This window comes from Stegostoma tigrinum, chromosome 13, assembly GCF_030684315.1.
Source record: "Stegostoma tigrinum isolate sSteTig4 chromosome 13, sSteTig4.hap1, whole genome shotgun sequence".
NCBI classification, from domain to species: domain Eukaryota; kingdom Metazoa; phylum Chordata; class Chondrichthyes; order Orectolobiformes; family Stegostomatidae; genus Stegostoma; species Stegostoma tigrinum.
Window position 1 is genome coordinate 35,798,583 of NC_081366.1, and position 17,101 is coordinate 35,815,683.

A 17,101-nucleotide genomic window follows, 5' to 3' on the forward strand; every position below is an offset into this window, starting at 1 on the left:
CAAGAACAGATTATTAAAAAGAACAAGCACCTTTGCAGTGCCTTTATCAAAACTCAGGACACTCCAAAGCACTTTGCAGTGGGAAATATTCCTCAAGTATATTCACGATCACAATGGGGTGAAACACATCAGTTAATCTGCAGTCAGTAACACAATATACTTCAGATAATCCATTTTAATTATGTTGTTTACAGGACAATAATCACTCTCCAGTCTTTTTTCCAATTAGGGCCACACAAATTTCTACTTTCACCTGAAGGTGCAGTCGAGGCTTCAGTTTAACTTTTCATCCAAAATATGGCACTTTTCAAGAGCAGGATGTTCAGTACTACATGGAGGTGTCAACCTTGGTCAAATACATATGTCACCAGGAAAAGGGGAATTAAGATTAGTAAGTATCTCTGCTTTGTGCTTCAGTGACTAGAATTCAAAAATATTTTTAAGAGCTGCATAAGGCCAATACAACAGAGCATAAGACTGGCATCTAACGAGAACCTAGCACTATTGCTCAGAATATGACAATAATAGTTCTGATCTAAGAATGTAGCCTGAACTAGGCAAATCAAGCTTTTGACCTTAAGGGGCAACTGATGTTGAATGTAAACCACATTCTAGATTATTTGTTTATAATCCAGAAAGAGAGAGAGAGAGAGAGTTGGAATTTGTAGTTGAGTCAATTGATGTTCCATGGTTGCTTTAAAGGTAGGAAAGTTAAGGCCATTCACACTAAGCTAAAAATACACATTCACCTTTTAAATATTTTGCGTCAAAATTCAATAAATCACAGTATCAGATGCCATTTGAGAAATAGGAGGCTATATAAATGTCCCATTCTTCCAACAATTCAAAATGTCATGGAAAATGATGTCAAGCACAGCTTAAATTTGTAAGTTACTTCCAGTGTACTTTAAATGTAACATTAAATCGTAGAACTATAGAATGATAACAGCACAGAAGGAGGCCTTGCAGCTGACCCAATTTGTGGCCACTCTATGGATGAGCAATTCAGCTAGTTGCATTCTTTGCCTTTTCCCTGTAGCCACGCAATGTTTTCCTTTTGGATTTAAATAATTATCAAATTCTAATCTGCCTCTATTTACTCTCAGGTAATACATTTGAAATCCTAACCATTTGCTGTATTAAAAAGATTTTTTATTTAAAATTTCATCTACAATAATATTAATTGCAATTATATTAATTCACTGTCGTTGTTCTCAACTTTTCACTAATGGGAACAGCTCTTCATTATCTATCATCTCCGGATTTTCAGCACTGCCATCATATGATGTCTTAATGTCCTCTCTATTAAGGACAGCTGTCCCAGCTTCTCCAATCATGCAACTGAAGACCCTCATACATGGAGATTTTCTTGTAAATCACTGCATCACCTTGAATTTCTTCACATTCTTCCTCCCTCTGTCCTGTATCCTCTATTCTTCATTTCATAACCTTTTCTCACCCTTTCTACCAAATTTCAACATCATAGCCACATGACTACAGGCCTCGCTACAGGACAGGATCTGTCACATTGTGGCGACTGTTTCCCAAGACATCCTCAGATGTCTCTGGCACTGATTCTCAGACAATATGTTCACATCCTGAAGACACTGCCACGCCAATGGCTACTTTTGGCTATACATTCTCTACTTTGCTGACCCTGTGGACCCTTTCCTTTGATGCTGCCTGCTGCTGGTCTTAAAAGCTAAAGTTGCTGATTGGTGAGGTCCCTCTTTTGGCTCAAGCTTTCCTTCTGCTCCAGAGAAATGTAGAAAATTTACGCCCATAAGAGTGAAAGTATTCTACCAGTGAACTGTGAGGGAAAAAAGGGAAAACACAATTTGAGAACATGTGTCACCATGTGTTTTGCCCATACAGCTGCTAAGCAGTGAGATTTCCTGCTCCTCCAGTTGCACTCACTGAAACTCCTTCCATCCTAAATGTTTCCTTCCATTTGCAACTGCACTAGTGACAGCTACAAAGGAGTTTTTGGAAAAATGCCTGTGTGCCCACAACCTTTTAACTATGCTCACAATTCTGTCTCCAGCTACCCTGAACACTGCCCCCCCTTCAAAATCATCCTAAGAGTTTCAATTAGATCTCGTAAACTGCCCCACGACATTTTGAATTTTCCTACCTCAGATCGAGCCTACCTTTCTATCAAATTAAAATCAATAGTGACTCTGAACATTCCATTTGACAGCCAACACCAAGATTCACCTACATTTGGACAGTACTGCCTGACCCTGTACAATCCTTCATTTTGTTTATCTACACTGTTTGCACCCACATTCCATCTGCGCTACACAAAATATTCTAAAGACCTTGTCATTGCACACTTCCATACCTTGATATTATCCTCTTCATTTTTATTGCCTTCTCTGGCTAACTAACTCTTAATTACCCTCTTCCTCTAGTGCTGTCTACTACTGCCTTAGCAACATCCCAAAGGACCAGACAGATAGCAAGTCATATTTACCAGTCATTAGAATCTGGAAATATTTGCACAAGGTACTATATGATTTGTCCCATACTGTGCTCAGGGCACCGATTTATGCTTCTGTGGAAGTGGAATCAATGACTCAACATTTAGGTGATGGTCAGGTGCAGATTCCAATGCTTATATCCCACAAATGAAATATATAAAACAATCACTGCTAGCTCCTTACCAATGCCTTGAACATAATACTGCATTCCTTCATCATAACTAGCGAAAGTTCTCAAATAACCTGACACTATTATGGATCTCTATAGAGTTGCAGCAAGCGAAGAAGGCCCACCACAATCTCTGCAGAGCAGATAAGTGTGCAATACTAGGCCATGACAGCACTACCCATATGAACAACAAGAAACAAGAGTGGGCCATTCAACGCTTCAAGCTCTCTCTGCCACTGAATAAGGTCATGGCTGGTCAAATTTTAACCTCAACTCTACCTTCCTGCACATCTCAGATAATCCTTCAGCCACTCAAGTATTCAGCTACCTCTGCCTTAAAAATATTTAAAGATTCTGCATCCACGACCTTTTGAGTGAGGGAATTCCAAAGATTGGCAACCCTCAGAAAACGTTTCTTCATCTCTGCTTCACTTGAGTGCTCTCTTATTTTAAAACTATGACCCACATCCCAAGAACAAATTAAAACAATACCACAATAACTGAGAATGTTTTCCTGGAAGCAACGTTTCCAATATTGCTAGTTGACAAGGTCTTTAGCCAACTGTAGAGTAACACTGCTTAATCTGTCCTTGCCTAGATTGGAAGGGTGTTTTTCCAATCATCTATCCCATCTTAAAGTGCCTGCTAATATTGTGCATAAACCTGAAACTGCAGACGTGAAACCAAAAACTTCTAGAAAAGCGCCGCTGGTCAGTGTGGCTCCATGCCAAGAATGTACTAGCAGAAAATTTTCCGTAGTTACTTCTGACCAATCTTAGTTCAGAATCGGCTGGTAGTTTTAGACTAGGGGAGCAATCTGATCAGTCTGCATTTATACCTGTAGAGGACATATTAGCAAAACTACTGGTCAAGGAAATGACACAGCTAGTTGCTTTTGGTTCAAACTTTAAAGCATCCTCTTTCCTACCTTGGGTAGACTGATTGGGGTCCTTGGTCTTGTGCGCGCTGTCTTTATTGCAGCTCGTTGATCAAGAGGAAGTAAATGGTATTTCATGGCTTCAATTAGGAAATCTTTGCATGTATTATTATTCTTTATCAAAGCTTCCTCTTCTACAGTCTGCATGCAGCAGGGATACACGTATGAGTCACATCAGCAACAGACAATATTGAATACAGCTTGACATTAAACAATTACCAATTGTCTCATTAAAATAAACTGCACCATGCCAGATATAACAAAACGAGGTCCTGTAATACAGTACACCACCAACCCCAAATAGTTCTCTAAAACAGGCAGCTAAAGAAAAAGAGAGAGATAATGGGAACTGCAGATGCTGGAGATTCCAAGATAATTAAATATGAGGCTGGATGAACACAGCAGGCCAAGCAGCATCTCAGGAGCACAAAAGCTGACGTTTCGGGCCTAGACCCTTCATGAAGAGTCTAGGCCCGAAACGTCAGCTTTTGTGCTCCTGAGATGCTGCTAAAGTAAAACATTTTTGAGGGAAAATCACATTGTGCACTGCAAGCACTTGGAATCAAAACAAATTTTCTAAAATGTGAAAATGGGAGTTTGATATTTAAAAGTTGACTTAAAAATAAAAACAATGCAATGCTGATTTCAGCAACTTTGGTTGGTTAGCTCTTTTTTGAATGGCACAAACCCAACAGAGTGCATGGCGACAAAATGTGAGGCTGGATGAACACAGCAGGCCAAGCAGCATCTCAGGAGCACAAAAGCTGACGTTTCGGGCCTAGGCCCTTCATCAGAGAGGGGGGTGGGGTGACGGTTCTGGAATAAATAGGGAGAGAGGGGGAGGTGGACCGAAGATGGAGAGAAAAGAAGATAGGTGGAGAGAGTATAGGTGGGGAGGTAGGGAGGGGATAGGTCAGTCCAGGGAAGACGGACAGGTCAAGGAGGTGGGATGAGGTTAGTAGGTAGGAGATGGGGGTGCGGCTTGGGGTGGGAGGAAGGGATGGGTGAGAGGAAGAACAGGTTAGGGAGGCAGAGACAGGTTGGACTGGTTTTGGGATGCAGTGGGTGGAGGGGAAGAGCTGGGCTGGTTGTGTGATGCAGCTGCCTTCTATGCCAGAAACTTTTCTATGGCCAGAATTTAATTAGAAAGGCAGGAGTCCCGGCAAATAACCAAATCCACTTCAGACATTCGTGCAACCCAAGATCACCCTTTTCTACCATCCTGTAACTGGTTATTTGCCTTTAACCTCTCTAGATTTGAAGGATGGGTACCTGTATCCTAACAGCTGCTAGCTAATCAAAGGGCCAGCCACTTAGCAGCCACAAAGTACAAAAGGCCACTGGAGGGACTGCACCTGCAAGGCAAAGGTGCCATGAAAGCATGTTGCCCATAAAACAATTAAGTGGGTCTGGGGTCTTTAAGATCCTCAGACAAACCCTGATAAAGGGACTGGTGAGAATGTTGTAAGGCAGCTATTGCTGCCAGGAGTACCTCCAGGGGTCACACAGCCAAACAGGAGAACTCTCTTTTCTCATACCCTAGTATCCAGGATGTTCCCTCTAAGCTACATGACAACTCCGAAGTTCTGTGCACATTAGTGTGCTGATTTCTGGTTTCAGACATCATTATCACACACAGATCTTGGAGGTCTGCGCACTGATAATATTTCTTTAGAGGAGGCATTGCCCTGGAGGCCAGAGATCATCAAACAGCCTCCCCACATAGCAGACAGCCCATTTGCTGCTGATAAAATGCCAACGGCAGCAGGAATAGATTTTTAATTGACCATTTGTGCCTTAACTGGTCTCCAGGTTGGAGGTCTGTCTACAGTTTCATCACTACTAGCAAAGTGCCATGAAAGCAGGTAGGCAAGGGGCATTCCACTACCATGTTCCTCACCATTGTATGGGATCCTTCTACACTCTCACATCCAGCCATGGAAAGGGATGATAGCATCCAGGTCCATGCTTCTGTCATAAGTTGTTCCAAATTACAAATGAAATCTGTCTTCACTGTCAAATAGTTTTACATGTCTTCTTCAAACAGATTTTCTGGGAAATGATTTTGGTAACATATAGAAAGCAAAAACATCAAATATCTCACACGATGGAATTTTGTTCCTTCTCAACTTAGTTATTTTTTGGTTACATTCCATTTTTTAGCTAATTGTGTTTTTTTCAACCTGTAAATGAAACATGCTCGTGTGACAAAAAGGTTATCTTGATAGGATCTGTCTAACCTCAGGTCCCTAATCCACAAGTGAGCACTGCTGCTAACCTGGACAAGATAATCCCGTGGAAGCAGTGGAAGGCGAACATTTTCCATTAGTTTTGCCATGTGGTCCAGGCGAGTTTCTTTGTCATACTTTATCCAAGAGATAACTGCTTCAAATACCTGCCGGTGAGAAAGAAGTAGGTGGAAGTCTGAATGGCCTGAAATGAGTATTAATTTTAGTAATCTAATACCAAATTTATGTTCCAACCTCTTTCCTTGCCACAAATCAAATCTTGTAATTATGGCCTCTCGTCTAAATCAAGTTAAATAGCTTTTTTCTCTTACTTGCACATTTCCTAGAAATATCCTAGCAATTACACCAGCGCCATGCCCACAGGTAAGCCCTTGTTGGAAGGAAACAGGAGCAGGAAGCATTTGGCAGGATAGGAAAACATGAGCACATGACCCCACTCCCACAATTCCCTAAGCAGAATAAGTTAAAAATTCTGGTTGAGGTTTGTTGATATGAAGGAGGCCAGATAGCCCAAATGAGTAAAATAATGAAAATGAAAAAAAACAAATTTAGACCTCAATTTCCACAAATCCAGGCCTTGATCCCAATGTTGCCCTAACAGGAGGGCCCATTTCTGGAGTTGTTGGTAAGGTAGGAGACAAGACCAGATAAGTCTCCCTCAATATCAAACCACACCTCATTGAAGTAGCACTGGTAGTTTTCCAAATCACAAGGCGAAAGTTTGTGCCTTGACGGTGAATTGTGTGAAACATTACCTTGTATGCTCAGCAGTTTGACTCTGGCTTGGCAGTCTCTGCAGTACTTTCAACAGACTAAGCCAATGGGTTGAAAGATTTGGGATTCCCTGATCTAGAGTTTTCTCTGGGAGCTCTTCCAAAACTCCTTCCAACCAATTAAGCTCCAGAGATGCTGGCCGCTGGCAACCATCTCCCATTTGTCTCCCAGCCTCATATCTTGCTTGTAGATGTTCCTGCAGTAGAGATGTCCATCAGGCCACTGATCCAGTGGACAGCGCTCCTGACAGAAAAATTGTGTGTACGTCTGTCACCCTTTTGATCAAAGGTGGCTCCATTGCAAATCTTGTCCGTCTAATAGTGAACGTATGCTGATTGAATTATACTGTTCCAGGCTCTGAGAGTTAGTAGCTAGATCAAAGTTATAGGTAGTGCTTTCCTTCGTTCACATTATTTCTTTGCAGCTGCTGGACAGAAAAGATTCTGGACTTTCCAGTTCTGACTTCGTACTGGAATTTGGGATATATCTGCAGTTAAATGTATGCAACAATGGTTGCTTCGTCCCTTCCCACAGTACTTGACAGGGAAATACTTCTAATGTATTTGCAATTACTGCAGTTGCCTTTATTCTTGTAAAAGGTGACAAGCTTGACACCATGCAAATCCTAGGACACTGTCCCCTCCCTCCACAAAGACAGAGAAGTCTGCGTAAATGCTACTGGAGAACCAGTGTTCCATGCCTGATAATTTCAGGCTTATATTCTCATGCCAACAACATGCAAGTCAAAGAATTTGCTAAACTTTTGAAACATCAGTTTCCATGACGGACAGGCACTCTACAGTGTCTAAAGTTCCTTTGCTTTCCCTAGAGTACTACTCAAGTAGTGTGCCATTTATTGATCTGTTTATTACAATCAACTTATTGTTAATTTCAATTGAGCCTTTTATTTTAAACTGATGGACCTGTTGCCCTCAAGGGTGAATGGACGGCAAGCTATGAGTGGCAAGACCAAATGTACCACCCCCAACACTAAACTGGGTGCTGACGGAAGACTGGCAAATGTAAATTTCCAACTTGAGAAAACACCTTTCTTCCAATTCATTCTTAAAACAAAACATTCTAAATCAGGAGACTCTATGAACCTTTTCTCTTTAACCTAGACAAAGTCTTAGAACAACATTTCCAATCAATTGCATCCATACATTCATTAATGTGTAGAATGACCAAAACCAGGCATTATATTTATCACAACCCCAAGAACATAAGAAATAGGAGTAGGCCATCTGGCCTGTCAAGCCTGCTCCGCTTTTCAATAAGATCATGGCTGACTTTTTTTGTGGACTCAGCTCCATTTACCAGCCTGCTCACCCTTACCCTTAATTCCTTTACTGTTCATAAGTCTATCTATCTTAGGTTCAACCACTTCACTGGGCAGGGATTTCCACAGATTCACAATCTTTTGGTGAAGAAGTTCCTCCTCAAGTCAGTCCTAAATCTGGTACCCTCTATTTTGAGGCTATGCACCCCCCCCCCCATTTCTAGTTTCCTCTGCCAGTGGAAACAACCTCCCTGCTTCTACTTTATGCATTCCCTTCATCATCATATATATTTCTGTGAGAACCCCCTCATTCTTCTAAATTCAAATGAGTATAGTCCCAGTCTACTCAACCTCTGTTGGGTGTTCATTAAAAAAAATTCTGACTGTGGCTCAAAGCCTTCTTGATGCATCCCATGACTTTGAGTCATTAATATTTAACTTACATTGACCAGAGGTTTTTAAGACATAAAACCAATTTGGAACAGGAGGGGCCCATTCGGCCCTTTGAGTCTGCTCTATTATTCAATAGGATCATGGCTAACCTGACATTTTTCACATTCACTTCCCTGGTAAAATTTATTTTGCACTAGTTCACTTTGGAGAAATGAATTCATTTAAGTCCAAAGTAAATTTGGAAAGGGATTCAATTGGAATTTCTTGATATGGCATCACTTCTCAAATGTTATACTCTGGTTGAGACTGCAATGGAGAGGAGAGCAAGTTAATCAAAACAAAGGAAGCAAAAGCTAATTGGTCATCAAGTTACAACTTAAGCTAGAACATGCAAAGCCACAAGACTCTTGCTGGGGGTCAGAAGCTCAGATGGAACTTTTCAACCATACCAGCTTCCAGAATCTTACCCCACGGCTCAAAATATTGGGGAGAAGGGCTAACAGAGGGAACACCAAATACCCCATAACCATTCATGGGTCAACTGGCCACCAACTGGCAGATGGCAGAATTTTGGTTCAAGCAGCACAGCAAATCAGGGAGCTGCTGGTCAATCAAAGGTAGTCAGCATTCTCTAGGCTAGAGTCATGCAGTGCTGGATCATGTGTTTGAATGTCTTGCCAGATGTCAAAGTATCAAGCTTCAGAAAATGCAATGATGGTGCTGCAGAGCTGAGGTTTGTGAGGCTATGGGGTGAGGCTTACTTGGGGACAGGAGCTCGTACCTTGGAGTGGGCCTCTATGTACATTGGTTAAATTGTACTAGGGGCAGGGACAGACACATGAAAGGGTACAGAGCAGGTTGCTCCCAGCAGGGGATTGTAAAATTCTGCCCCTGGGAGAAGTAAACTAACATCTTTGCAAATAGATTAGTTTTCTAAATGGTGGTGAGAATTAAAACAAAATCCCAAGGCTCTTGAGAAAGCGATGAATGAGAAAACAGATTGAATCCTAAGACTGGTGCAAATAGCTCAGTCGTGCTAAAAGCTTCTGACCGTATCAGAGAACAAAGTTGTTAATTGAGTGATGTTGGTTGGTTGGTTGGTTGATTGATTGATTGATCGGAAAGAACTCTGGAAAGCAAAGAAAAATAGCCTGCCCTGACCACAGTAAGAATGACGTTTCAGAGACTTTTGGCTTCTGTGTTAACCATATCTTGAAACCTCAGATAGAACAGGCTCCCAATGAGAGTGACTTAAGGATAAAATCTATTGAGTGGGAAAAGAGATAGATCCTATTGACCAAAGGCTGTGTTAAAGACCTTTGCAATTGATTGAGGATTCCTTTCTTCTATCCTTGTTAGTCTCTTTGGGAACTGTGGCAGGGTAAAATCAATGATTGATTTATTTATTGTCACGTGTACAGAAATACAAAAGTTTTGTTTACGAGCAATACAGCGATCACTCCAAAGTCCTTTCTTGGGCTCTAATCTTTTAAATTGGCCTGGATTTGAGAGTAGTAACAATGAAACTGCCACCTTCATGGTCATTACTTTGCTAAATTAACAGTAACTTCTGAGGTCCTCAGATGAACCGTTAATTGTAGAACTCTATAAAACTGCTGTTAGTGAACGTACGCTTCAAAGGGTGTGTATAGGTCCTCTAGACATTACTGACCTAATAATAACTTCCAGTTTTATGAAATTAGTTATGCTGTAAAGTTATTGAAAAGATTACATTTGTTAAATGAAGTGCCGGTGGATTTTTAATACCATGCTAAAGTTCAAGCTCTCTGGGCAAGCTCTCTGTCAGTGAGTGAATAACTTATACTTATGGAATGTCAAATACAGTAAAACCTTGATAATTCTATAATGGGGGTCCATCCACAAATGGGTTAAGCAGAACTTCAACATAGCTGAGAAAGCTCTGATGTAAACAGATTTGCCTACAAACCTACTCTACATAAAACTTACATAGTTAATGTTTCAATAATGTCTTTATTTTTGAATTTGTTCACACCTTACAATAGTCTAACCGTGAACAGTAAAAGGTATTGAAAACTGTTGAGCATTAGCACTGGAAAATCAACATTTTTCTACTTCACATGCTACTTTTGGATGAGTGTGATACATGTTAACACAATCAAACATATTTTGTGTGATTTTGTGCAGCACAGAGAAAAAGCAGAGCATCTCTACATTCTTCGCAGCTTCAAAGAACAATGCAGCACAGGAACAGGCTCAACAGCCCTTCAAGCTAACTCCTCCACCCTGGGAAAAAGCCTTACACCTTCCACTCTATCCATGTCATTCACAATCTTATAAACTTCTTTCAGGTCACCCGTCAACCTTCAGCATTCTAGTGAAATTAAACCCAGTCTTATCCAACCTTTCTTCTTAGCCTAAATCCCAGCACCAAGCAAGATCCTGTTAAACCTTCTCTATCATCTCCAAAGCATCCACATCCTTCCAGTAGTGTGGTGGCCAGAACCATACACAATATTTCAAGTGTGGCTGAACTAAAGTTCCATAAAGCTGCAGCATAACTTGTTTATCCTTATACTCAATGCCCCTTCCCATGAAGACAAGCATGCCATAAAGCTTTTTTTGCTACTTTATCTACCTGTGCTGCCACCTTCAGTGATTTGTGGACCTGCACACCCAGATCCCTCTGCAAGGGTTCTGCCATTTAATGTATAATTTCCACCTGTACTTGACCTTCCAAAATGCATCAACTCACGCTTACATAGAACGTAGAACATTACAACGCAGTACAGGCCCTTTGGCCCTTGATGTTGCACCGACCTGTGAAACCAATCTGAAGCCCATCTAACCTACACTATTCCATTATCATCTATTTTCCAATGACCATTTAAATGCCCTTAAACTTGGCGAGTCTACTACCATTGCAGGCAGGGCATTCCATGCCCTTACTACGTTTGTTCGGATTAAACTCCATTCACCATTTTTCTGCCCATGCCTCCAACTGATCTATATCCTGACGTATCCTCTGAAATTCCTCCTCACTATCCACAACTTCATCAATCTTTGCATCATCTGCAAACTTACTAATTAGGTCAGCTATGTTTTCCAGCAAATCATTTATGTAGATCATGAACAACAGAGGTCCCAGCACTAATCCCTGTGGAATACCATTAGTCACAATCCTCCATTCAAAAAGCATCCTTCCACTAGCTTCAATTAGGAAATCAGGTGAGTGAGTGGGCAGGTATTTATCAGACTCTTCAACCTAATTTTATCTCCAATCCACAGTACTTTAACTTGCTCACAAGTTTAACCAACTGAGTTTGAATGTCTTTTCACAGAGAGATGTCAATATCAAATGATGGCTTGTCTGTAATTCTGGGCTCTAGCATGGCCTAACTCTGTCGTGATTGGTCATACAACCAGAAGTGTGCACAAGTCTAGTTAATTGAGTGTTGCTAGTCCAGAATTTCAGCTGGATTCCCTATTCCCCTGGTAAAAATGGCCAACTACTTTGCCACAAGTGGAGTTTTTGATCATCTGAATATGACTAATTTCACTATATGTCCATTTATGACTTTAAAAATCAGATATTTTGTTAAAGCATACATTTCAATTTCTACTTTGGTCTTGTGTGTATTATTTTGTCCTGAATTCACTGTCTCTAAAATACCAGAAGTGTGAATGCTAATCAGTGTTTCGACTTTCTGGCTTGCTACTTAGAGAATTCTTGAGTAATTAGTTGCTTCTCTGCTTGATGGGATCACTGTTTTTGAATGGCTGGAGATCACTTTGACTTGTTGCCAAAATTAAATTAAAAACTAGAAAAGTGAAATCCACACCAAAGATAACAAGATCTTTATGGAGTGCTTTATTTGAAGTTACCAGGCTAGTATCACACCTTTGCACAATGTATACGCCACATGATTTAACTCTATGGCCAGATAGCATATGTATTAGTCTACATTTCACATTAAAATCGACACATTTCAAACTATCCATATAATGCTTCAAGCCTCTCTGTAGACAGTTGCTCTACTTTCTGCACATTTCTTGATCACAAAGTTTGTGTCAGCAGCAAATTTTGTGATACAACTGCTATCTATCATGAGTACTGCAAAGGATTAGTTTTTCCCAAACAAATCATGTTCTCATACTGTTGATTACATGCCACCTCTCTAGCCAATAATAACTTGTATTCATGCTGCACAATTACAACATGGTAATTAGTCACAGTGCTTCCTTGGAGCACTGTCATATAAAATGTGACAATTGTTTCATTGCCTTAAAGTTCCTTACTGGTTTTATGGAAATAAGTGCATCAAAAAGCCTTTGAAAATTTAAGTGAACTATCTCCTATATTCAGTGAAATATGCATTATTCACTTACTCAAACACCCCACAAAAAATGAAGTACATTAACAAATTAAAACAGTACTAGCATTGCCATTGAGCAGCACAGCATCAGGTCAAGCAAGCAATTCACAAACATAAACCTTCCAACATTGGCTTTGAAATGTTTTGCCTAATTTACATATATCAGGATTGTACATTTGGGCTTCATATTGTAAAGATAACAGTTTATTGTTCAACAGACTATCAAGATTTTTAGAGATATAATTTATGTTTGAATAATTTCGGTGGGCAGGTTTGAGGGTTTGTGGAGTGCTTAGATTGTTTTTCTACAAAAGATTAATGAATAGATGCAACAGGATTCATTTTTAAAACAGGGCAGTTTCTTAGAAACTACATAGTTCCAGATAATGGCTAGCCTTGGTCACCTGATTACGTCAGGGAAAACACTGACTGGTTTTCTGACTGGGTTTTATAGGTGTCATTTTTGAACAATTTTTTGCATGTTTGGAATTTCCATTTGAGTTTTTCAGTTGGTAACAACTGCCACAGAACAAACTGCTCAGCTAATATCACCTATCTCTGGCATAACTAAAGGAGAGAGTAGAGGGAAACCTGAAGGTTCTTCTGGAAGTGTAACTGAAAGAATTTCTCAAAATTATATTCCATATAACGAAGATATGATCAAGAAACTACAGTATGCCATTCAGCGCTTTTAAACAGCTCTGTCGTTCAATAAGATCATGGCTGATGAGATTTTTATCTCAGTTCTACATTTCTGCGAACCCCGATCTATCTTCCGCTCGGTAATTAAGAATCTTTTGGCCTCTGCCTTAAAAATATCTAAAGGATCTCTATCCACTGCTTTCCAAAGGCTTACAATCCTGAAAGAGAAACATGTTTCCGCATCTCTTTTTTAAATGGGCAACCCTTTATTTTTAAACCATAAGCCTTAATTCTAAATTCTTCCACAACAGGAAACACGCTTTCAACATCTGCCTTGTCAAGTCCCCTCAGGATCTCATATGTTTCAATTAAGTCATCCCTAACATTTCTAAACTCCAGAGAATACTGATCTAGCCTGTCTAGTCTTCCCTCATACAGCGATCTGCTAATTCCAGGCGTTAGACGATTATTAACTCTTCTCTGAACTGCTTCCAATGCATGAACATTCTTTCATCAGTATGGTGCCCAATACTGTACACAGTACTCCAGATGCAGTCTCCGCAATGTCCTGTGTAACTGAAACATAACGTCCCTACTCTTACATTCAATTCCCCGGTAATAAATCATAATATTCTATTGGCTTTCTTGATTACTAGCGTTACTTGCATACTATCCTTCCGTGATGCGTGCACTAGAACAACCAGATCTCTGCATCTTCTTGAGCAAAGTATATCTGCCAATTCCTCAGAGATAAATGTGCATGATTAGTGATGACCACAGGTGGTACAGGTTATCATTCCTGCCATAAAAGAATAACCGCTATGGGAAAATGCCCTTTTCTTTTTAAAGCAAGTCACTGCAAACAGAAATCTGTCTTTACACCTTACAGGGACAAAGTGCAAGAAGCAAGCATTTATGCTATGTAATGAGTTTTTTTTTAAATAGTAAATGAATATTATTGTGCTGATAATATAATATTGGTTGATGGACCTTTTCATTCTAAGTTTAATATAGAAAAGTGTAAAATTAGCCACACTGGGACTCAGGTATACTACTTGTATTTTATATCGAAATTATGGAGAAAGGTAGGAAATCTAGAAAGGATCTGGAGGAAAAGGATTTTCCCCAACAGGGTGGTGGGGGTCTGAAAAGCACTGCCTAGGAGGATAGTTGGGGCAGAAAACCTTACCTCTTGAAAACTACTTGAATGGGCACCTGAAATGTTACAATATTCAATGCTATGGGCCTAGTGCAGGAAAGTGGGACTAGTGTAGGTAGTAATGTATTTTTGGCAGTACAGATTCAATGGGCTGAAGGGTCTCTTCTGTAAGGTACAATTCTATGATTTTAACTAACCTAAATCTGACTGCACAAATTAGGATTTTCAGTAGTTTAAATGGAAAGGAGAAAGCTATAAAATCTGAAAAACGTAGCTGGCATACTACAGAATACAGATTTAAAGAATATTTCTAATATTAGATTTATGATGTTCTAGTAAAGAGATGTTAGAACGACCATTTTCAAAGATTGGAGATTTACAGTTTTATTAGAAGTTATTAAACCCAAGTGGAACATTATTTAAATAGAGTCCCTTGCGTTTCATGCTCCTGAAACAGTAGAATTATCATCTGCAGATGTGAACTTATATTGAATTATCAAAGATCCATCAGATATCTTGAGTACTTTAAAAGACTATTTGGACGATAGATACTATGTACAGTGTCTGTTTCCTTTCATTAACATATCAACAAAATATTCTAAGACTATAACCAGGACATTTATAGTGTTTGTGCTTATTTTTGTTTGTGCATTATACTAAAGATAAAATTTTTACAGCTCAGGAATCAGCACTGTGGTAATGTGGATTCTGTTTCCTCGCCCTTGAATTTGACATGATATATGTGTGAGGTGTAACAGTCCCCAAAGCTACACTTAACTACACAATCTAAATAAAAATATGCAACAGAATCTAAAGTAAATCACAGTTCTCACTTTTTCTTAGTTAATCATAAAACTTTACTGCTGGAAACACATGCTTAAACACTGACTATGACCTTCTAGTGGATTTATTTATTCAGCTAAGTAAAAATTAAAGAGGCTTCTATGTAGGAGCACACACCAATAATATTCAAGTATAAAGTTGTGATTCATGACTCTGTAAGGATGTATTTTGCAAAAAAGCTAATTTCACGTTAAATTAACAAAAGGTGCCTAAAACATTGGTTCCGAGTAGTCACAGGACAATCATTCTTGACTCACTTCAGACAGAAAGACTGAGTTATTTCAGCATCAGGCACAAAGGGAGACATTTACAATTTGTTTAACCCTTGGCAACACAACCAGTCCTCTGAAACATGAGAGAAGTCAAAGCTTTTGAGATACTGAAAGAGTATCCATTCAGATCATCAACATACAGAACTAGGTATTAAAACTAGCAGTAGCACGAAGGGAACGTTCCCTTAGAATGAACTAAGGGGACGAGACTCAGGGCAGATAGGAAAATTATTTTTCAAAGATTGACAAGGAAATTCAGATTGTTGGATGTTTCAAGTACTTTATCTCTAATGGAAAGGTATTATCTTACGATTCAAATCAAGTGATAAACCAATAAAGATATTGATTGTCACTGGACCATGTCAGTTATTGATGCTGTCTGATATTATTTGTTTTCCAAACTGCTTAAACAAATGAGAAAATATTAATCAGAGATGTACATGGAGGTTACAAACCAGCCTCATTGAGTGTTGGACTAAAGAATAACTTGATGAAAGGAAAAGATGTAGTAGAAGATGTAGTGTGAAAGAAATTCCTGCAGAAAGAACTGATTTTGTTTTGGGAAATGACCTGACAGGTTCAAGAATACTGGCTTCGCCATGGTTGGTGCTGCAACCAGTGGAGGTAAAAGTAAGAGAATATTAGAAGAGAATCATCATGGTTGGTTTCCTGACTGTGTTGTAACTAGATCTCAGGTTCACAAAAAGTAGACACAAGAAAAGGAGTCTATTAAACAGGGAGATTATTTGTATCTGATAACTAAATTTCCGATTTTAGAAAATGAAGACATTGAGAATGCAGCCGATAAGTTTAGCCCATCTTCATTAACACAAATGCAACAAATGAATTGGGAATGAAATAGTTATTCCAAACAGCTTGCTCAGAGGCTGACTCAAACAACACTTGAATGCTATTCCTTGAAAGCAAATGTCTTAATGGGGAACTGGAGACCACTTCAAATACCAGCTAATGAGGAACAAGCAGTGGCCCATCAGTTGACGGTTCCACATACCATAATGAAATTTCATGGGACGCTCATAAACTGCTAATGGCAGATCACTTAGGTATTAGAAAAACAAAGTTTAAAATATCAAAGCATTTTTATTGACCAGGATTACGTAATATATGTATTCATGTTTTTCCAGGGATGCCATACATGTCAAGTAGTGGGGTGATGCCTATCTTCAATTAAACTGCATCTTAAATTCTGATACCAATTTTTGAATAACCATTTAGCAGAGTCTTAATAGATTGTGTTGGAAGTCCCACCTAAAACCAGGAGTAGGGACCAGTATCTTTTAATGATTATGAATGTTGCCACAAGATTTCCTGAAGCGGTTCTTTTGGGGAAAATTACTGCAAAAAATGGTAGCAGAAAAATAGTTCAATATTTTACAAGATATGGATTCAGTAAAATACAATCAGACCAAGGTTCAAATTTTATGTCAAACATTCAAATAAATGAAAGAAAGTTTGGTGATAAACAATATACATCTTCTGCTCATCACCAACAATCTCTAGGTGCACTGGAAAGGTGACAAAAAAC

The 17,101-nt window shown here is 39.4% G+C and overlaps 1 protein-coding gene across 8 annotated transcripts in view; it reads right to left on the reverse strand.

The window, feature by feature from the left end:
• The window catches only part of LOC125458535 (kelch-like protein 3), a 135,325-nt gene that overhangs the window by 42,910 nt on the left and 75,314 nt on the right, over nucleotides 1-17,101 (reverse strand). For 7 of the 8 annotated variants that reach the window (XM_048543896.2, XM_048543894.2, XM_059650674.1 and 4 more), the window contains 2 exons: nucleotides 5,868-5,984; nucleotides 3,581-3,730 (listed from right to left, as the gene is read on the reverse strand). The exons of the other annotated variant lie outside the window; for it this stretch is intronic. In XM_048543896.2, the coding sequence (XP_048399853.1) occupies nucleotides 3,581-3,730; nucleotides 5,868-5,984 (267 nt within the window). The remainder of the gene's footprint in view (nucleotides 1-3,580; nucleotides 3,731-5,867; nucleotides 5,985-17,101) is intronic. 8 annotated transcript variants of the gene reach the window in all.